This window comes from Terrapene carolina, unplaced genomic scaffold, assembly GCF_002925995.2.
Source record: "Terrapene carolina triunguis isolate 2854851 unplaced genomic scaffold, T_m_triunguis-2.0 Scaffold25, whole genome shotgun sequence".
NCBI lineage: Eukaryota > Metazoa > Chordata > Testudines > Emydidae > Terrapene > Terrapene triunguis.
In genome coordinates, this window is record NW_020664376.1 from 1,172,329 (window position 1) to 1,194,871 (window position 22,543).

At 40.2% G+C, this 22,543-nt stretch overlaps 1 protein-coding gene across 1 annotated transcript in view; it reads left to right on the forward strand.

Moving 5' to 3' along the window:
* The first annotated feature begins 308 nt into the window (after window positions 1–308).
* LOC112113111 (gamma-aminobutyric acid receptor subunit alpha-5-like) overlaps window positions 309–22,543 on the forward strand; it is an 86,840-nt gene continuing 64,605 nt past the window's right edge. Inside the window, exons 1-4 of the mRNA XM_026650322.1 lie at window positions 309–394; window positions 10,981–11,102; window positions 13,736–13,803; window positions 13,915–14,135. Of these exons, the coding sequence (XP_026506107.1) occupies window positions 309–394; window positions 10,981–11,102; window positions 13,736–13,803; window positions 13,915–14,135 (497 nt within the window). The remainder of the gene's footprint in view (window positions 395–10,980; window positions 11,103–13,735; window positions 13,804–13,914; window positions 14,136–22,543) is intronic.

A 22,543-nucleotide genomic window follows, 5' to 3' on the forward strand; every position in this document is an offset into this window, starting at 1 on the left:
TCTACATTATTTGCTTAATGAGCAAATCAACAAAATAATTTCTTTTGTTTTGTAATTTGCTATTAGTACAAGATAAAGAGGGCCTTGAATAAATGCATTTTTATCATGTACAATATGAGATGCTTATAGGACAATATAGGTAAATAGTTAAAACAAACACTTTTTTGTTGTCTGAATGCTGATATCCTATCATCTCTGTATCTGTTTTTTATTTATATATTTATTTTTGTCTCTTACAGCTGAAGAACAAAGGAGGGAAAGGAATACCTTTCCCGAATCAACTGCTTATATTATTAAACTCATTTGGAATGGACAATGGAATGTTCCCTACTTTTATCATGATCAAAAACTTCTTCCTTCTCTGCATTTCCATAAATTTAGCCAGTCACTTTGGGTAAGTTGTCACGTATTTGACTTTTTTTAACTGAAGACAGTATGTTCACAGATATGACTTTAAGAACATCTAAAGCTCTGTTTCCTCCCAGTGTGTGGCAGGAAGAAAAATAGACTTGCTTTTGATCCACTACTAATGTCAGGGGGGAAAGGGAGCAATTATTTTTTCCCAATGAAATGTTCTGTTCCTCACCAGTTTATGGACCAGTCCTATATCCCCTGCACAGCTGCTGACTGTGCTGGATACTGAAGTCAAAGGGAGTTTTGTGTATACAAAAAATTCAGGATTACAATCCCAGAGGTCAAGCCTGCCAGGTGCTGAATGTGCTGACCCCAGTAGCAAAGCACTAAATTACATATTAAACTTGAAATCGATGAAGGTCACATGACTTCAATGGGAAAAAGTGCTTAACTTTACATGCTTAAAGTTAAGCACATGCTTTAGTGCTTTTCTTGAACAGGGCCAGAGTGCTCAACACGTTGCAGGGGTTAGGCCCCTAGTGAGTTCTGAAACAAGAATTGCTGACACCTTTCTTCTTCTGGATCATTGTACACAGGGTATAGTTGGTGAAGCATCCATTGCAGGTTGTATTAGGACAGAGAGAATTCAGCATGAGCTCCCAGTTATTAAAATTAATTATTTAAAAATGAGCTTGCTCCTACTCAAAATGAAAATAAAGGTTTGAAAGTTGAGAAAATATTTCTACAGAACATGTTACAAACAATTCTATTTAATTAACCTTTTTAGGTGCCTACCTGAATCATTGTTTTCTGAATGTTAAATATAGCAAATATCACTGCTATATTTCACCTCTCAAAAAACCCCAAACTTAGCTGTTTTCACTAATGTACCAGAAGCAGTCTATGAAAGTGATTTTAAACAAAGCATTTAGTAAAGTTTATAGAAATCTAAAGTGACTATATTTTGGGAAAAGATATGTATGTATACAATTTTGCTGAAAAATAAATTTTCCTAATTGAATCCCATCCTGGGACATATGTTAACAGCTCCCCACTTTGGAAAAATACATAATAGATTCAAATAAACTCCCCATCTCAACAAGATTAAATTTTTGAAGAGTTTGGAACTAGCACAGGAGCCAAATTTTGTGACTGGTGACTCTTTACAATGCACAAAGCTAACACCCTGGATGTGAACTCCCCCAAACCTTTGGATCTGAACTTGATGGCTCAGACCCATCTCCAATATAAGCCTATTAAGACACTCAGAACTCTGTTACCAATCAGTTGAGAAAAAGCAGACAGTTCTAAAATGCATACTACAAGGAAGCCAAACAGCTGAAAAATTAAAATACTAATCTATGGTACACCTGCTCCTGCTATCATGCAGCCTATGGCAAAACTCCCATTGGACCTTACTGGGAGCAGAATCGGGCTCTTAGGTCTAGAGTCACAAAAATACCTAGGTGTAGTGATGCTCAGAGCCACCATGCCTAACTCTTAGGCCTGAGTTTGGTGTGTGGACTCCCTGTGCAATGAATGGGGAGAGAGAGGTGTCTTAGACTGAGCGATTCACAAAACCCAGCACCCTAGGTTGCTCCTCGTCTAAGCTAGCCAGTGGGAGATGCCACGTTGATGGGTGTGTCCTAACCACTGCCCATCTCTCAGAGATAGACGCCTAAATCCAGACTGCCTGTGGGCACCTACCTCTACTTGGGATTCTCAGCTGCTAACCCTCTCCTGGTGTTAGGCAGGAGGAGAATGACTACCTCGTATTTTACCAAAGGGGGGAAGGAGGACAAGGACAACGACCTCTCTCATAGCTTTTAGTCCAATGGTTATGGCACTCACACAGGATGTGGGAGACCCCAGCTCAAGTCCCGCCTCCAGTTGATGGGGAGAAGAGATCTGAACAGGAGTCTCCCACTCTCAGGTGGGTGCTCTAACTACCAGCCTACAGAGTCATCCTCATGCTTGTATCCTCTTTGCCCCAATGATTTGTTCATTAGTTAATCCACAGGGGAACAGAGTGTGAGGTCAGAGTATGAGAGAGAGCCTGATGCTTAGAGCACTCGGCTGAGAACTGGGAGACCCAGGATCCACTCCCCCTGCTCCAACTGAGGGAACTTCACATCGGAATGTACCATAACTCATGGGTGAGAGCACTCACCTAAGAAATGACAGACTCCCTGTTCAAATCCCTGCTCCCTCTCAGGCAGAGGGGAGAGAACTGTGGGTCACCCATATTCCAAGTGAGTGTTCTACCCACTGGGCTAAAAGTTAGGAGGGAGGTTCCCCCTGGGGAGGTTGTGTAAACTTCTTCTCCCCCTTTATCCCCAGCATTCTGTGTAAGCTTCTCTATAGGGCCTGATCCAGTAGGCAGGGCCGGCACCAGCGAAGGAAGCAGGTGCTTCAGGCGGCCAATGGAAAGGAGCGGCACATCCAGGTCTTTGGCGGCAATTCGGCGGCGAGTCCCTCTTGGAGCAAAGGACTCGCCGCGGAATTGCCTCCGATCGCGGCTTTATCTTTTTTTTTTTTTTTTCCCTTCACTGCTTGGGGTGGCAAAAAAGCTGGAGCCGGCCCTGCCAGTAGGCAAGGTCTGAACATGCTAACTGGATCAGGCCCTGAAAGCAAGCAATGCCTAGCTTCCCCTGGTTTCTGCATTGATCTGAGCCTTAGGTGTCTGGATATCTAGCATAAGGGTACAGTGCACGTGCTCAGCAGCAGAAACATTGGTGCCAAGGGAACTTGTACTGCAAAAATTTTGGTGCTGAGTGAGCGAGGCACCTTTGGGGTTCAGAGATAGCTGAGCAGAGTGTTTGTGAATCTCAGAGGGGCCTGGTTGTGGGATTTAAGTGCCTAAAGTGATAGTTAGGTGACTACGTCCTTTTGTGAATATGTACCTTAGTTTATTATAGAAATGGAAAGAAATTAGACAGTGATAGTTTGGCTCTACAAACATGGTGGTAATTTGTTAAAATTTTACCATTTTGAGAAACATTCTAGGATTGCAACCTTGAGGTCTCGGCCCTTTCACTTCACTGGTACAGTAAGCAGGAAAGCATGCAATAAGTTAGCGTTAGCCATGTTTTCTTGGATAATATTCAGTCCTTTAACTTCTGTATGGTATTCCCTTTAACAAAGAAGTGTGGATTTGTTGCTCTTTGAAGACAGGGTCTAAGTGCAGTGGCTAAAAACAGGAAAAAAATAATGGATAGAAATAAGCCTCAGGCAGGATTCATCGCAAAGTTTTGCCAGTGCACTTCACTGACCTGCTACTCACTTGAGTTGTAAGGCCTGTACCATATAAACAGAGAGAGACAGTCCTGCCAAATTGGGACATCTGATTCCACGAGTTAATCAAATAGCTATTAAGTACTAAAATGCGACTCTACAATACCATTTTTTCCTTTTGTGATCCAATAATTTACCCTAGGCTTGTAGAGGTAAATAGCTCTAATCCACTCCACTGTTAGCCCTACAGAATTCAAGTGCTGCCGTAAGGTCAAATTGTCACTCCGCTCATGCAGCAAAAGGTGGTGCCATGTATCTAAGTAGTTCTGCCTTACAAGCAGCTGCAATGTCAGTGTATAGTTTAGGTGCTTTGGGATGCTTCAGGATAAAAAGGTACTATATTCAGATAAAATATTAGGCTGGTATAGAAACAGTGATTGCCACAGTTAACACTTATTATTGCCAATAGACTGTACTGTAATGATTTAGGATCATTTAGGTTTGTTATGCAGTGCTACATTTTAGTGTGTTTAATTGTAATACATTAAGGAAAAGTGGCTGTCATTTTGGTATAATGGACAAAGATTAAAAACCAAAATACAAAAAGAAGTTGTAGATGAAGGCTGTGATTTTCAAATCTTCCTAGGAGACTAAGACACGTAATACCCAATGAAATAAATGGGAATTATGTATCTAAATCCCCCAGATGGTTTTTAAAATCTCAGCAAAAGCAAAATCTCAGCTGTAATTCTGGGCTATCATAAATATGGAATGACTGCTGAGAATTATATACAACATTAAGCCATGGGGGAAAAGCGAGGTGTAGAACTGTAAACATAGTTACATGGTGTTATTAAAAAAAGTCACAAAATTAAAATTCAGAGGTATAGATCAAAGAAGACCAGAATACAAAAACCTCCAACCTAGCATTGTTCATATAACAGCGATTTATGAGCCTTGTTCTGCATAAATACACCTCTACCCCAATATAACGCGAACCGATATAACACGAATTCTGATATAACGCGGTAAAGCAGTGCTCTGGGGAGGCAGGGCTGCACACTCCAGCGGATCAAAGCAAGTTCAAAGCGGTTTCACCTATAACACAGTAAGATTTTTTGGCTCCTGAGGACAGCGTTATATCGAGGTAGAGTTGTAGTCTAATGTGAGTCAAGCAGACTTCAAGCTTGCTAGAATTAGACCATAAGTTTTATAATACCTTACTGTACTGAGGTATCTTAAGATGCTTTACAATTTTGCTGAAATTAAAAATTAATCAGTACTATGATGTTAATGAATAGTAAAAAATCTATTACAGTAAAAGCAAACAGATACAGATTAGACAAAGGGTCTGATTTTTTCATTCCTTGTGCACCCAAAACTTCCACTGAACTCAATAAGTGTTTTGAGTGTGCAAGAAATACAGTATCAGTTTGTCACAGAACAAACAAAAGGTGGGCATGTTTCTGATGTCACTGGGGGTCGAGGACAGCGGAAAGATTCTCCAGAGCAGCACATTTCAGGAGTGAAGCATAAGATGAACTGTGTCAGTTGACCATAGCTGGCATCCCATAGAATGAGGAGTCAGTTATTCAATGTCTTATCTTGTGAGGTATCTGTTGCTTCTTGGGTGCAGCTGAGCATCTTGCAGTATCCCGCCCTTAAAAGATTAATTTAGCTGTTATTTGGAAAAGGCTCACTTTATGAGTGACCAAAAATATCTTTTAGCTAATGAGAAATCTGACTGGGAACCAGTACTGTTGGTGCAAGATGAGAAGTGAGGTGATCCTATCTGCAATCCGCCCAGCTTGCTGTTGACTCTTTCTGCGTTTAGAAAACTGTTAATTGGAGCTGGTCAAACATTTTAATCAAAAAGTCAACATTTTTTCTGCATTTTTCAACCAGTTCTACTATTAATCAAACAATTTGGAATGCCAGTAATTAAGGCCCTGCTTTTCCAATAAATTCAGGCAGTAGAGAGTGATGGATGCATTGCAGCTCCCTGATCTTCAGCCAGGGTAAAAGTTAGAACCAGCAGGGGGCCTACTCTAACCTTGTATCAGTAGAGGATAAGTCATAGTATGATGCCCCCTCCTAATCATACTCCTCCTGATACACCCCTTCTCTTCCCTTGCTCTGGGATTAGGAAGGGGTGATTAGCAGAGGCTGTAGCAGAGCTGCTGCTGCCAGCTTCCCACCAGTGAAGGGAGTTTCCCTACACAAAGGGGGTAATTCTCCACCAGCTATCTCCAGCCCTAAAACTTGATAGTGATTTATCCTAGAGGCAGAGAGGCACAGTCTCTACCTCAGAAGAGAAAAGGAAAGAATTTGGAAATCTCTCAAGTAGTAGAAGGCTGACTTCATCACTGCATTATGCCCTTCACACATAAGGCCTCAATTCAATCAGAATGCCCCTCCAATTGAGCAAAGGAGATATCTTTGGTTTTCTGAAATACAGCTGAGAGGAAATAAGTTGGTGTTATTAACCATCAACTAACAGTTTTAATCAGAGTAAGTGAGAAAAATATGAGCCCTACTAACTCCTAGCCCCCTACCAATGCAAGGATTTTTTCTCTACTATATATTTTCTGGGTGTTTTATCCAGTCTACTTTTACATATCTTAATCAAAGGGGTCTTCTTTGTTCTCCATGAGATACTACTCCACAATCTAGTAGCTCTCATCATTCAGTTGATTTTCATGAAATTCAGTCTCATTTTACCTCCCCTTCACATTATTCCTGGTTATGCTCTACAACTTTAAACAAAATTTCTTTTTTTGAATTTCAAAATCTCCCTGGGGTCATCATGCTTCTAGCACTTATAGATAGTTGTCAGTTCTCCCTCATGTTCTCATAGGGCCTGATCCAAAGCCCATTGAAGAGACTCCCATGGGCTTCCATGGTCTTTGGAGCAAATACATACATAGCTCTTTTAATTCTTCCTCTGAATCAGGCATTTCATTGTTTTTGTTTCTCTTTTCGTAATTCCTTCAGTTTGTCTCTATATAATTAGCATGACCATTCCTCCCATTTTTAAAGGGACAGTCCTGTTTTTTGGGACTTTTTCTTATATAGGCACCTATTACCCCCCACCCCGTCCCATTTTTTCACAGTTGCTATCTGGTAACCCTATATATAATAGCATGGTACATGGATGCCTATTCATTCACAAGGAATGCTAATCCATTGGGGAAAATGACCCTATTTTCCACCTTTGTCCACTCACAGCCTATTCCTAACTTCCCTTTTTACATCCTTAACCTTGAAAGACCATCTGAAAAAAAAAAGTGCAATGCTTGCGTGTCCGTAGAACTACCAGTAAAAATGTTGAGCTGTGGAATGAATGCAATAGGAATTGGGGACTTGGCAAAAGTCTTTTGGTGAAAGGGACTAAGCTTATATCATCTTCTTAAAAATTTGTGCTTCTTCTGTGCAGCCGCAATCTAATCCATGTTTTTGGGATCACTTCATCCAAAGGAGGCATGGAATACTGAATGACAGGAAGACTGTAGTAATACACATTTGATACTGATCAACATTTGTCACTGAGGTATACTGTCACAGTTTCAGAGTTAGCTGCACCTGTATTCCTCCTCTGTAGTCCTTTAAGGGCACCCATTTAAGGTTTCAGGCTCCCAGTCATTACCTCTCTTTGGTGGGGAGACCCACGTTTCTTTCCCTCCTAATCAGAGGTTTTAAGGCTACACATTCCCCTGGCATATACTGTACTGTGGTATCCCCAGCAAGCCAATGCCTCTGCTTAGCTTGCTCTATGAGAATATGACCAGTGTGTGCCAGCAGTTATACATTACCACACAATTCTTTCTCTGCAAAGTACATTTATTCTTTGGATAAAAGCATCACAGAGAAAATATCTAAAAAAGTTCCCACATACTTACTAACATACCAGAAAACTACCCATCTTCCGCATGGGGAGTCTGATAGGCCAGCATCCCTTCTACCCCTTCAGCAAGGGCTGAGGTCCCCTTAGGACCAAAGGTCCTGTCCATTTGCTGAAGCAAATGGAAGATCCTGAATCTGTTTAAACTCAGCCTTTATCTATCCCAAGTTCTTTCTTTGTCTCTTGGTCTCTGGAAAACGCAGTTGGAACCAGTGTATGCAAGCCATCTCATAGTGGTGGTACCTCACTGGAGCTGTTTAGGGTCTCAGCGACTTGCCTTAACCAAACCCCACTGTTGTTAGTTCATGGTGGAGCTGTGGTGACCCCTACCCCCATCTCTATAGAGTAGGGGACATTCATACATAAACCATTCCTAAATTTAATACAATGCTCCCCAAAGATACTACATGGGGTTGCAATATCTGCCACATATACATGTAGAGAGACAAGGTGGGTGAGGTTATATCTTTTATTGGGCCATCTTCTGTTGGTGAAAGAGAAATAAAAGATTACCCCCCCCCCTTCTCTGTGATACCCTGGGACCAACACAGCTACAACAACACTGCAAACATAGACATGCAAACAGTTTTATATTTTGCAAAAGGGTCTCGCGTGCAGTTTATATTTTGAGATTGCTAATGAAAAAATCATTTACTTTGGATCAGAGTTAAGGTTGTAATTTTACAATGAAATATACATTTTTTTTTTATATTTGGTGAGAATGTTTTTATGGGTACTGTGAAAACTGCTTCAGCCTTCATTTCCATACTTTTAAGTGCTTGAGTTTTATAAATGATGTAATAGCTAAGCATGTTATTGTCACTGAGCAACTTTAATTGTTGGTAAAGAAAGAATTTTGGTTTTGGAATGACAGTGGACCCAGGAAAGAGACTGTAAAAGAATTACCGATAAAAGCAAAAGAGACAAACTGCTTAAGATCAAATAAACATGAGCAAAACCAAGCAAGTATACTTCTTGTCAAACCAATTTAATATTGCAATCAGTTCAGCATAATTGAGGCCATCAAAAGCAGCAGAAATGTCCAGCAATGCAAAACTTTATAAAGATGCTCAGTCATCCACATTGAAAGGTAAATCATTCACAGTTTTAAGCATCACTGTCTCTGTTGCAATTTGGTCCAAAGCCTGACAGTTAACACTGACAGATTGTTTGTGATAAGGTGATGATATACTGGTAGTTACTTGACAACAATCTTTTCACGCACTTTCACAAGAAAGGGTAAATTAGACACTGAAAAATATTTTAGATTCCAAAGCTGCTTTTCTTTCTTGCTTTCTTTTTTAAGAATGGCGTTTCCAGTAGGATTGGAATTACACCAGACCACAGAGACAAATTAATAGTTTGTGTAATAAATAGAGGGGTGTTTATGGGCACTCTCCTGAAGAAATTCAGTTGGCCAGGTACCAAAAGAAGTCTTACTTTTCTGAACTAGCCTTCCCTTTTTTGAGATAGCTTTAAAATCTAACAATTCTGATAATATATTAAACTGTTTAATGTGTAATTTAATTCCTTCACCAGAGACCAGGGTAAGGGCTGGGGATAAAAGTGAGTTAGAAAATAATGAACCTTAATGGTCTTAGGATCTCCTTTTTAAAAAGGGAAATTTCATCTTTCCATCTATCAGGAGAAATAATTGAATATGTCCTTTTGCTGCAGTTGGGAAAAAGAAACTGATTAAATGTTTTAAACGGGCTTCTGGGATTTTCCTTCTGCGTCTGCAATGGCAGCTGAATAGTTAGTACCTCTGTCACTTCTGTTACCTACCTCCATTCACTAGGATGTTGTTTTCAACTAAACTGAAGGTGCAGCTGCCGTATTATCTTAGTTAATCATTTGCAGTGCACTATCCACCTCAGTGAGTTACTGGCCAATGGAGCAGATGTGGTCATAAGAGACAGAACTGGGAGTTAAATTAACCTGGAGAGCATAGAGTGGTTGGATGGTCTTGTGGCTTGGGCAAGGGATGAGATTCAGTGCGGTGCCTCTAAGAACCCAGGGGGAAGGGTGTAAAGGGGGCTTCAAGGCTTTCCTGATAAGGGGCTGCAGAGGCCTCTAGCGTAACTTAGCCCTCAGGGCCCAAGTTACAGCAGCCTCCCAGGGCTGCCCTCTGGGCTCTAGCATTTCTGGGAATCTCCATAGCACTACCTGCTATGGTCCCCACACTGAACTGCGCCCCCCCCCCCCCGGTCCCCAGCTGCCCTCCCATCCTGAATGCTCCCCTATATCATGGCTTGTAAGAAGGTTCGTCAAGTGCCTACACTGGGGAATCCTCTGGCAGAGCCCTTTTTACCCAACTCAGGCCTATAAAAATAAAATGTCTTTTCCATTTTCAAAAACAGTCTTGGGTAAAAATTCTTACTGAAAAATATTTGAGTTCTGGTTTTTTTATTAAAAAAACACAAACATTTGAGAAGAAATGAAAAATTTTTAGGCAAAACATTTTGGTGAACAATATTTTGTTTACCAAAACAAAAAGGTGTTTCAGTGAAAATATTCCAGCCATTTCTTCTTGTGACCCCATATTTTCATTGTCTTTAGTAACATATTCTTCATTCTAAAAATCCTGAAAAGAAGTTAACATAGCTTCCTTCTTTATGCCCTGGACACAGGGTTAGGTGTGCTTTGTCTGTAAACTGACATAGAGCACCCGGGGCCTGATCCCGCAGTACTTGAGCAGACAGTTAAAGAAATGGGGGAGGGGGAGAGGGTGTTTTGCTTGTTTAAAGGGCCACCATGCCTGAAGTATTTAGACATGTCTACTGAAGTCTATGAGACTTTATAGTGAACAAGGAATGCATGATTCGACCTAATGGCTGTGGAATCAGGTCCACAATGTATAACTGTTGTTTGCTCAATGCAAGGGAAGACCGACTGATGAAAACAAGGAGGAGAGTAGAAGAATTGTTTATTCTGTGCTGTGCTTTTGAGAAACCAAGGAGATTTGGGGTGAAATCCTGGCTCCATTGAAGTAAATGGGAGTTTTGCCATGGGGGAAATAGCTCAGAGGTTTGAGCATTGGCCTACCAAACCCAGGATTGTGAGTTCAATCCTTAAGGGGGCTATTTAGGGAACTGGGGTAAAAATCTGTCTGGGGATTGGTCCTGTTTTGAGCAGGGGGTTACACTAGATGATCTCCTGAGGTCCCTTCCAACCCTATGATTCTATGACTTAATAGCAGCCACTTGTTCATCTTTGATTTTCTGAGATTTCTCATACAGCAAGATATGTCACTACCAGCAGCAAAGCAAAAAGCAGAAGCAGAGGAGGGGCAGGAGGAATAGAGAAAAACCACACAGTTCACATTGCAGAATTTCATCTGAATACTTCAGACTACAGGAGAGGGTGGAAAATCAGAGGGAAGAGGGGTTTGGTCTCCAATCCCCATGGATCCCTCTGAGACTGGCACAGCTTTTAATCTGTTCCCTTTATTTGTTTATTTATTTATTTATTTATTTATTTATTTAAAACAGCTTCTTACTAATGCCAACAGCTTCAGGGAAAGATGACACCAACGATAATATTACCATATTCACCAGGATCTTGGATGGCCTACTGGATGGCTATGATAATAGATTGCGCCCAGGACTGGGAGGTACAGTAGAATTTCTATTGCTATTGCATCAGTTAGTGTCACTCTTGTGTAATTACTACAGTGAAGCCTACGTAAAATGAATATATGTCAGTGGAACAAACCTGTTAAATGTACATGCTCTGTCTACCTAACCAAATGGAAATAGAACAAAGCCTTTGTAAACAAATGGCTGATTGTGATGGGGAATAAGATACCATCCAGAAGTTGGCGAGAGGACTCTCCTTCTTGCTAGAAGGACCCGTGCTGCTTGACTTGACTGTAGGGATTCATAGCATCGCAGACTGAGCCAACTGTGGGCAATTAATTAATCCCCACTTAACAGACAATATAAGAGGGATGTGCTGTCAGCCGAAGAGGGATGGATGGATGGGTCAGTCAATTTCTAGAAGGCTATATTTGGGAGGAGAAACAGGGGGTCCTTTTCCTCTGGAACATGGCTGAAATGAGCTCTTGGGACTTCATAACTTTGCGTAGGCCTTAGCTGAAGCAAGCCACAAAGACTGTGCTTTAAACTGTGCTTTGAATGAGGGCAGCCTTACTCAGTTATTTGCATTTGGCTCTTAAAGCGGTATGGTATACTTTACGTGTATTGTTATATGTTACAATAAAGCAAACCACAGAGGTGTTTCACCTTAATATAGATTAGCAGAATCCAATGCTGCTTGGAGTGGTCTGCCACACTGATAACATTTCCAGTGTGGTAAAATGGTTATTTGTCTCTGGTAGACCTCATTGAAAAAATATGTCAAGTGAATATATACTATGTGTACTGTACAAAATTATCTCTATCAAACAGCACAGCCTCCTTACACAATAGATTAATACAAATTTAAAATAACCCTGTTGAAAGAATTATATTTTGCAGCAATAAGGCACTTCATGGCAGATTGTATCGGTATTTAGAAATCGTCAGTCGGGGCCCAATCCTGACATAATGGGCCCGATCCTCACTCAGGCAACTCTCTCTTTCAAGTCAATGAGAGTCTTACCTGAATAAGGGCTGCATGGGCAGCTCCACTGTGAGACCATTACATTACTTCTAGTAAAATGTGAAAACCCCTGCACCAGTAACACTGTGGATCTTATCTGATACCCTAGTCCCTAAAAAAAAAAAAGGATTTAGTTAGCTGTGTGCGGCCTAAGACAATCCAGTTTCCCTGAAGAGAGGGCCCTCTCTAAAGCCCATTGAAGTCTTTCCAGTCACTCTTATTGGATTCAAATCGGGTTTGGATCAGGCTGGCCCATGACACATATTCTTCTAATCACCATTAAGGGTTTCTGTAGTTGAATAGGTTTTTGTTTTTCCTTTTGATAATCTTTCCTTGCAATGTGATGCCTGACTTCACCTTTCCAAATATTTTAAGTTCCACAATTGGGAAATAACATGTACAAGTTGTGCAGAATAAATCAAACATATTTTATAGTGTGAATGACAAAAATCTCTAGAAAAGGTAAAAATAAAAAAATACCCTTTTCTATGATCAGCTAGATGTGATGAAACTGTATTTGTATACCTGCTGTGTAGCACCTTTATCTGCTATTTTAAAATGTGAGTATTTAAAATTACATCCATCATCCCTGCTACTCTGACCTTGTCCAGGCCCTCTATACATTTCTTCTCTGGCTTCTCCTCACCTTCTGCACAGGTTTAATCTCCCTGTTCTACTTTCCAAGACCTTTTACAGCCTGGCTTCCACTCACTTCTCTGCTCTTCTATCCTTTTGCTCCCCCTCACACTGATCAAGGTGATCTACTAGCTGCTTTTCTCTTGCTCTCTCAGGCATTCATCCACACAGCTCCTATTCCTGGAACCCTTTCTCCTGGACTTGGCCCACCATCTGTCCAAGTCCCTTCTTAAAAAGCAATATTTCCAGAATGTCTTTGAACCATAATCCTCTCTGCAGAGAAGTATTAATAATCCCATGGCTGAACGTCATAACCACAAAACAAGTTAAAAAAGATAAATCCAAATGAAACTCATGGAACCAACAGACCGCATCGTGTATTTCACCATTCTTACACACTGCTTAATGTTTCAACTGTCTCCTCCCTTGTTTGTGCAGTGGGTTGTCTATATAGATTTTACACTCATTCGGATAAGCATTTAGGGCCTGATTCACTATTGCCCTGTTTCTGGTTTAGTCAGTTACATCAGTGTGATGTAAGTATGATGTGTATGTACAATGCTACTGTTCTGATTTTGCATTGGTGTAATTGATTTCCAAAGGGGTATAGCAATGCCTTTCAGGAATTGGGCCTTTCATACATGTCTGTAGGGCAGAGTTACAGTCAATTAATATTTATTAATGTTCATGTATTTTGTATTTTAGAAGACTTTCTAAGCCTACTCTCACCACTATGACACCAATGGAAAAAAAAATCGGACTTGGGCTCCTAGCTCACTTAAAATCTTCTGAAAATCCCATGCTTAAAAAACCATTAAGGCTGGGATTGTCAAAGGAGCCAAAGAGTTAGACACCCAAATCCCACTGAATTTAAATTTTTTTGGTTTCTTAGAAAATCCTGGCCTAAAATAGCAAATGTGGTTATTACTAGAAAAAGAAATACATCCAGAGTGTATATTTGTTTGTTATAGCAATTACTGATTCAGGGTCTGTGTCTCTTTGTTATAGAGAGAATAACTCAGGTGAAAACAGACATCTACGTTACCAGTTTTGGTCCAGTGTCAGACACAGAAATGGTAGGTTATAGCATATGAATCCTAAATCAGTATTATTTCTGTTGTTAAAATAACTGTAAAAATGATTATTTCTTTTGAGACACATTATTAACGACTGGTTCTTTATGTCAGGAATACACGATTGATGTTTTTTTCCGACAAAGCTGGAAAGATGAAAGACTTCGATTCAAAGGACCGATGCAACGCCTCCCTCTTAACAATCTGCTTGCCAGCAAGATCTGGACCCCAGACACTTTCTTCCATAATGGTAAAAAATCTATAGCTCACAACATGACAACACCGAACAAACTTCTACGCCTTGAAGATGATGGCACTCTACTCTATACCATGAGGTAAAGACTTTTCTGATTTCTTTTTATTCTGACTCCCTAGTAGCTTTACAATTACTTATTTGGAATGTCAGATTTTTCTCACAATAGAATAAATAAAGTAGACTTTTTGCACATTTTTATGAGAATATCAAGAGAAAATGGAAAGCATAATCGCTGCCTACAACTACTAATTAATTTGCAGCTTCTGAACAATGCTAATGCTGAAATATTTTCTTTGGTGAAATGGAATGCATATTCTCTGTGGAGTAGATGATTCAGTCCTACTCTTTTATGTAGGTCTGTACTCTCCTGTTATTTTTGATTTCAACTGCTCTGCTGATGTGATGTGAGAGAGCTGTCTTTATGACCAGAAAGATAAATCTGTCTCTGGTATAGTACATCTTGAACTCTTAAAGCTTCTGTTTGTTTCTAGTTCTAATTTAGCTAAAGGACAAGCCATCACTGGAATAAAGCCTTGCAGGCAGCAGGTAGGGCATTATAAAGCTATTTAACAAGTGCACTTTTAAGACAAAACTGGTACATTTTTTAGTCTTTGAGAATCAGATCTGTGTCTGAACTTTTCAAGGCCCTGCTTCTTATCTGATCTGATGATATTATGAAGCCTCATCAATTCTTAACCTAGATATTATATCAGTGATGTTAAAGCATGACCTGCTTTTTTTCAGATTCTCCTAGAACAACTCGTACATTATTGGAGCCTGCTTTGTTCATTATAAGTAATTCATCTGCAGTAATTAAGACTGCTTTGTATCTGTAATAGGGCTTTCATTGAGAGTGTAGTCATATGGACAGCACTTAAAAAGAGATTTAAAAAAATAGAGAAGAACGTGTTTATCCTAAGCTTATCACATATGAATATCTGCCAAATCTAAGCAACGCCTAAATCCCTGCTTCATAACTCTTCTTTGAAAAGAACGGAAAGATCTAGAAATGACGAGGAATTTAAAAAGAAAAAGAAAAAAGACTTTGTACTGAAATAAAGGTATTTTAAACAAAACAGCACAACTAAATAACCAATCACATAGAGACACTATGGTTTGGTAACTCCCCTGACTTTCTCTATTCCTCATTGCTGTTCTTTTTCACATGGATTGTCATTGTAGTCATCTCAATGGGATGTCCTGAAACAAACTGGGGGGACATTAAAAACAACAAACAGTGTGTGTATGTGTGTTTACAATAGTTGCAAAAGAAATCCAAGTTTCCAAACTGTATTAAAGGGGCAGGCCGTAATTCTGGTCTCACTGACACTGAGATTACCCTGGTGGAACTCGACTGACTGCCGTGCACTTGCTCCCAATAGACACTGGTGTATATAAAGTCAGAGTCAAGCCTACGGTCTACATGGAGCCAAGCTAGGTACCTTCTGTTGCTTGGCAGAAAATCACAAGTTTACAGCTAGCATGTGGTACTTGAGAGAGCATTTGTTTTACAACATTTGGGACATTGAGTTAACTCTTTCTGACTGCTTCAGTTCAGACAGCAAGTTAAGGCTACCTGGATTGCCAGTCACATGGTTTTCTTCCAGGCTACAGAAAAACCCACAAAGTCCATGTAGCTCAACAATGTAAAATAATTTCTGATGTTATGGGGAAAGAGGGAAGGAAGGAGCAGAAATAATTGTACCATATATATCATAATAGGGAATGGAATCCATCTCTTTTTAAACAGCCTACTTTCAACTTGATGATCATTTTAAAATTTCAAATAAAACAGTCGTGTCATCCTATTGTATATGGCATCCTACTGAATCCTAGGCCAGGAGAGTGTCTGTGTAATACATAATCAGATCAAGATGTCTCTAAGGCGCTGTGCTACATTAAGAGTGTCAACTCTTTCATAATTGGGCATTTCTGAGGTAGATTTCAATGGTAGAAATAATATGTAGTAGCTAATCCCTAAAGAAATGACTAATAGCTATAAAATGTCAAATTTCAAAAGTGTAACAAGGAGAAAGCACAATGTGTGTCAGTGGGTAAAGTTACACCCAACCCAGAGCTCTTAACTCATTGTGGGCATTGGCAGAGAACTCTCCATAGAGAAATTTCCATTTTTAAACAACAAAGGGTCTGAACTTCTCATGGGAAATTTGCCCGGAACTTATTGCAAAATGCTAAAGATGCACCTGTTTTCATGATCTCATGGAAAGGGCCACCTGCTTCAATACAGGAGGGGGAAAAAACCCCACTGACAACACACTCCTAGCTGTCACTTACTACCCCACACTGGAACCCATATGAGGTATCATCAAACCATTAAAACCCACATTCGATGAGGATCACATGCTGAAAGAAATCTTTCCTGAACCCCCTCTTCTGGCCTTCAAACAAACCCTCCAATGTCACCAAGCTCATTATCAAAAGCGAGCTTTCTACAGACCAAGACACACCAACTCAAAGCGGCACCAGACCCTGCCAGAACAACAGATGCAGAACCTGCAGACATATCTCCACTGCTACAATGATCAATAACCCCACAACACACCTTTCAAGATTCATGGGTCATACACATGCCTATCACAACATATGGTGTACCTCATCTAGTGCACTAAATACTCCAATAACAACTATGTTGGCGAAACAAGACAATCACTTCACTCTCGAATGAACTCACACAGAAAAATGATAAATGACAAAAAAAACCTATCAAATGTGGGTGAACACTTTTCACAAAGTGATCACTCTATATCTGACCTCTCAGTCCTCATCCTCAAAGGACATCTGCAGAACAACTACAAAAGGTGACCCTGGGAACTTAAATTCATAACTCTGCTAGACACCAAAAACTATGGACTCAACAGGGACACTGATTTTATGGGTCATTATAACAGTTTGTAACACACCACACTGCCTGCTACTCCTAATTATCTACTTCAACCACCTTATGCACACCAATCTAATCGTCAATTGCCCACTTCTTTAAAGTGACCGCCTACCACATGTGTTACCCCATGGCATATGCTTAACAACCTGTCCCTAGCTCAGACACTCTGATTTCCTTCCCCAGACCCGAAGAAGAGCTCTCTGTAGCTCAGAAGCTTGGACCTTCCACCAACAGAAGTTGGTCCGATAAAAAATATTACCTCACCTACCTTGTCTCTATGGCTAGGTCTACACAGGAACTAGACACCTGTGGCTGGCCTGTGCCAGCTGACTTGGGCTCGTGGGGTTCAGACTGCGGAATCGTTTCATTGCTATGTAGACTTCGGGACTTGAGCTGGAGCCTGGGCTCTGGGACCCTCCCACATAACAGGGTCCCAGAGCTGGGCTCCAACCTGAGCCAAGACATTTATACAGCAATGAAAGAAGCTCTGCAGCCCAAGCCCCAAAAGCCAGAGTCAGCTGGCACGGGCCAGCCGCAGGTTTTTCTTTGCTGTGTAGACATAGCTACAGTCAGTTAAAACAAACTGAGGACAAATTGCACCCCAGTGTAACTCAATCACCATTACATCAGGGCTAGATTTAGCCCATAAAGTTCAGAATCAAAGTGCAACCTGGGAAGCTTCTTACTGGCATAATCACATGAAAGACCTGGAGTCCATTCTAAAGGGATCAGCAAAAAGAAACCTGAAGCCAGATGCACCCCTCTGCTTCTATAGTCGGGGAAGCATGAATCTGTGGATCTCTAAGGTGCCACAAGTACTCCTGTTCTTTTTTTAGGCTAAGGAGTGAGTTCTTGCTCTGTGGCTTCTCTTCAGGGTCCTGGGTCTGGGAATCCAGAAAGAAGGGAGGGATGCAGGGTTGAAGTGATGGCTACATCCCTCCCAAAAACCTCAAGTGGGAAAATAAAATAGAGTCAGGGTAGTGGAGGGGAAGGACACAGCTCCTTTCTGACTGCTAAAAGCAGAAGGAAGCTTCCCCTCCCTACCCTGGCTTTGCTAAGCATCAGTTCCTTGCCTCCAGCTGGCCTGGTGAGGACTCCCCTTCCTGTTTTATAGTCTGCTGTAACCACTGCAGAACCTTTTGTGAATACCAGCACAAGACAAATGGTACGTCAGCGTTAACTAGCATAGGTCTCCTCCTAGACACCGTAAATCCCTCTCCCCACCACTTTCATGGTCTAGGGGTGTCACAGTGGCCAATCAGCGGTCTATCAGCATTGTGGAGGCACAGGGCCTCAGCATGAGGATAAGCCTTGCTTCTTGTGGCCTCCACCAGATGTTCTTGGTTCTTGGTGGTCTGTGAATTTTTGGGCCAACCCCCTGCCAACGTGGGGGGCTTTTCCTATCCATCTCTGAGGAAGAATTGAGAGGAAATGTATGGAGTTTCCCAGCCTGCATGCAGCAATAATCTGTATATGGGGAGAATCGGGACCTGTGCCATGGCTGGAGATATCTGAATTACTTTCATAGCCTTCTGCTTGGGCTGTCTGAATGATTACCCAAGAGGAGGAGGAGGAAGAGAGCAGTGTGAGCAGTGCCCTGCAATCTCTTTTGAATTCCAAACGTATAGTATTTAATCAGGTTAGCAAGAGACTATGGAAAAGTCTTATTGGCTAGGATTTTCACAAAATAGTTATTTGAAAGATGGAACAAAGCAAGTGATAAAGACCTACGTGTTGAGAAAAAGAGACCCACACATGTTATGGACTAGCTTGTAAAAAAAAACCCTAATCAGAACACAACAAGGAATATCATAAATGTGAGCGAAACAGGTAAACCCTGAAAATGTGAGAACTTTAGAATGTGAATCAAAATACGAGGAGAAAAAACTCTACTAGATTATAACCTGAAGTTGTGCCACTGTACAAACAGATATGATGCTTTATTTTAATAGCCTATACACAGTAATAGGATTACATGCAAAATAGTACTCACCCAGTCACTTCTATTTAAATGAAAAGCAGTTTTATGATATTTTGGTTTCAAACTTCCTGCTTTAGAATATTTGAAGAAATATATTTTCATTATGATGAAAATACATTGTTTGAATTTTGCATTTTATATTGAATTTTATATTGTCTAGGACAGAAATAAAGGAACTATTTTAAGTCTTTTTGCCAGTGAAGTATTAAAAAGATGCTTCTATGCATGCATGTTATCAAAGTCCCTCTACTTCACAATAAAACCAAAATATACCATATAGACTGATTTCACAGAACAATTACTTTACAGCAGCGTTCTATGAGGTAAAAACCAGAAAGTTGATTTTCATTTGTTTAGTCTTATTTGCTTTTTTTGCTAATAAGGTTTATACTGTACAAACCCAGGTCATGTAATTAATTTGCAAATTCTATTCCTACCCATAGAGGGGAGTATTGTCTTTATCTGCATTTCTGAAGTGTCTATTTTTAATATGAACAATGACTTACATATACTAACAAAGGAATCTCTTCTTCTGTTGGTCTACATAGTGATTTCATAACTTTGTGAAGGCAGGAAAAAAGTTCAAGATTTTTTTACTGTTAATGTAAAAAAATCTAGTACATCTCATTATACCAGAAATAAAAGCACAAGGCAGTTATGTGAAAATACATTTGTGAAGCTCACTTGTTACATAAAGCTTTTGAAAAATGAGGACAGCAGATAAGAAATCTTTGTTCCTGCTAAAGAGAATCAAAACAGCTAAGTGAACTGGTTATTTTATATTTATTTTTATTTTTTGCAATTGGAATGGAGTATAAAGGAAGAGGAGCACTGGTAAACTTTCAGTGTTAAACCTCTATAATTAAATTGTGGGAGCATTAGTCTGCATTTTTAGCTAAAATGTGTGCAAAAGTAATGTGTGTACCAGAACTGTGTTTTTAACCACAATTTAATTTCTGACCAGCTGTTCTTAGGAATTTATAATCATTTCAAAAACTGCATATCTACCCTTGTACAAATATGAAAATATACAAATATCGGTATTGTTCATGGAGGCCACATAAAATTCAGTAATATGGAACATATATAACTTAAATATCCACTTGATGGCAGCATATCCACATTTGTTGTTACCATTTACAGAATGGATACAGTTATCAATGCTCAAAACATTTTATGTAACATTAAGATCAAATATATTGGTTGCAAATATAATGCTCAGGTACATTTTAGTTTATAATCTACCCTTTCATGAAATATTTTAATGCAAAGTAAGCATTTGTATATTGTATAGATGTTAGATATTACAATTAATTAATGGGGAGTTATGGGGTTCTTTTCAAGAATCCCCCAGTAAAGGCCAACTTTCTCTTTTGAAAAAAAAAGAGCTCGTTCAGTCAAAAATCTTGGTTGTTTTTCTTTACATATTCATCACAGCAGGACCCATGCCAGATATTGTCAATTCACAGCTGTGGATTTCATTATATGGACCTGACTGTGGGAGTAATTAGCAGACCTGTACTTTAGAAAGACAGGGCCAGTGTTCAGTCAATAACTGGGTAGATTGAATCCCTTTTGTTCAATCAGTGTCATTTGTTCTCATTTCAGTACAAGAAACTATATTTACATATGTGTTTATATTTATAAGAATGCCTGGCCAGTGCTTTGAAAGCTGTACAGATATTAAAACAAATAAATAAGCAAACAAAACAAAACCAAAACAATTTCGATAAGTCTGAAAATAATTTAATCACATGGATTTCTTCTCTCCCTCCCACTCCCATTGCTTCCCTTTCATTCACTCTCAAGGTTCAGTCAACTGCTTCCTCACCGCAGGACAAAACTGATTTTCCCAGGGACCCAATCCTGCCGAGTGCTGAAAAACTCCTGAGATGCTAAGCACTCTCAGCTCCCACTGATCCAATTCAGGGTCTGGCAGACCAAAGGGGAACCAGAGTCAAGAGCCCTTTGTCACCAGGGTCCTCCTGTTTAAACCAGGGAGCTATCAGCTCAAGCACCTCAGTTGCTCTCTCTCCTCATGTGATACCATCACAGTTCTGGAACAAGGTTGTGAACCAGGATCCATTAGTCAAAAACAAACAGCTTGGCTTACACTCGGAAGGAAAATCAGAGCGAAGTGTGGTATATAAAGTTTTTACTACAAGACATATCACCTAATAAACAGGCAATTGCATTCTGTACTAGCTGCAATTTCCAAGTGGTTTTTAGATGTAGCTCAAAATAGAGTACAATCTATCCTGTAGATAATAAAAGCATGGAAGACTGTGTGAAGATCTGCATCATAAATAAAGGATCTTTCACAGCAACCTTCTGGTTGAAGAAAGTGATAAAAAAGGCATTTCCTGGACATTCAGGAGAGCCAACAATAGCCTCAGGTTGCCAGTCATGTAGAAAATAGCAAGCATACACCTTCATGAAGGGTGGTTGATATAATCTATCATTCCATCTGGTTGTTTCCCCCATTCTGTAAGTCTTATCTGGATTCAGTGTCTATCAGTTAGCTCTCGTCCATCAAATCATAGAATTGTAGGATGGAAGGGACCTCAAGAGGTCTTCTAGTCAAGTCCCCTGCACTCAAGGCAGGGCTAAGTATTATCTAGACCATCCCTGACAGTGTTTGTCTAACCTATTCCTAAAAATCCCCAATGACAGAGATTCCACAACCTCCCTAGGCTATTTATTCCAATGCTTAACCACCCTGACAGTTAGGAGGTTTTTCCTAATGTCAAACCTAAATCACCCTTTCTGCAATTTAAGCCCATTGCTTCTTGTCCTATCCTCAGAGGTTAAAGAGAACAATTTACCTCCCTCCTCCTTGTAACAACCTTTTATGTACCTGAAAACTGTTATCATGTCCTACATCAGTTTTCTCTTCTCGAGACTAAACAAACCCAGTCTTTTCCATTGTTTCTCATAGGTCATGTTTTCTAGACCTTTAATCATTTTTGTTGCTCTTCTTGGACTTTCTCCAATTTGTCCACATCTTTCCTGAAATGTGGTGCCCAGAACTGGACACAATACTCCACTTGAGGCCTAATCAGCACAGAGGAGAGCAGAAGAATTACTTCTCATGTCTTGCTTACAACACTCCCACAGGTGTTCTCAAACTGGGAGTCATGACCCTTCAGGGGGCCGTGAGGTTATTACATGGGGGGGGGGGTCACAAGCTGTCAGCCCCCATCCCAGACCCCGTTTCACCTCCAGCATTTATAATAGTGCTAAATATAAAAAAAGTGTTTTTAATTTATTAGGGGGGGTCGCACTCAGAGGCTAGCTGTGTGAAAGGGGTCGCCAGTACAAAAGTTTGAGAACCACAGTGCTAATACATCCCAGAATGGTTCGCTTTTTTTTGCAAGTGATACATTGTTGACTCATATTTAGCTTGTGATCCACTATCACCCACTGAGCCCTTTCCGCAGTACTCCTTCCTAGGCAGTTATTTCCCATTTTGTATGTGTGCAACTGATTATTCCTTCCTAAGTGGAGTACTTTGCATTTCTCCTTATTGAATTTCATCCTATTTACTTCAGACCATTTCTCCAGTTTGTCCAGATCATTTCGAATTTTAATCCTATCCTCTAAA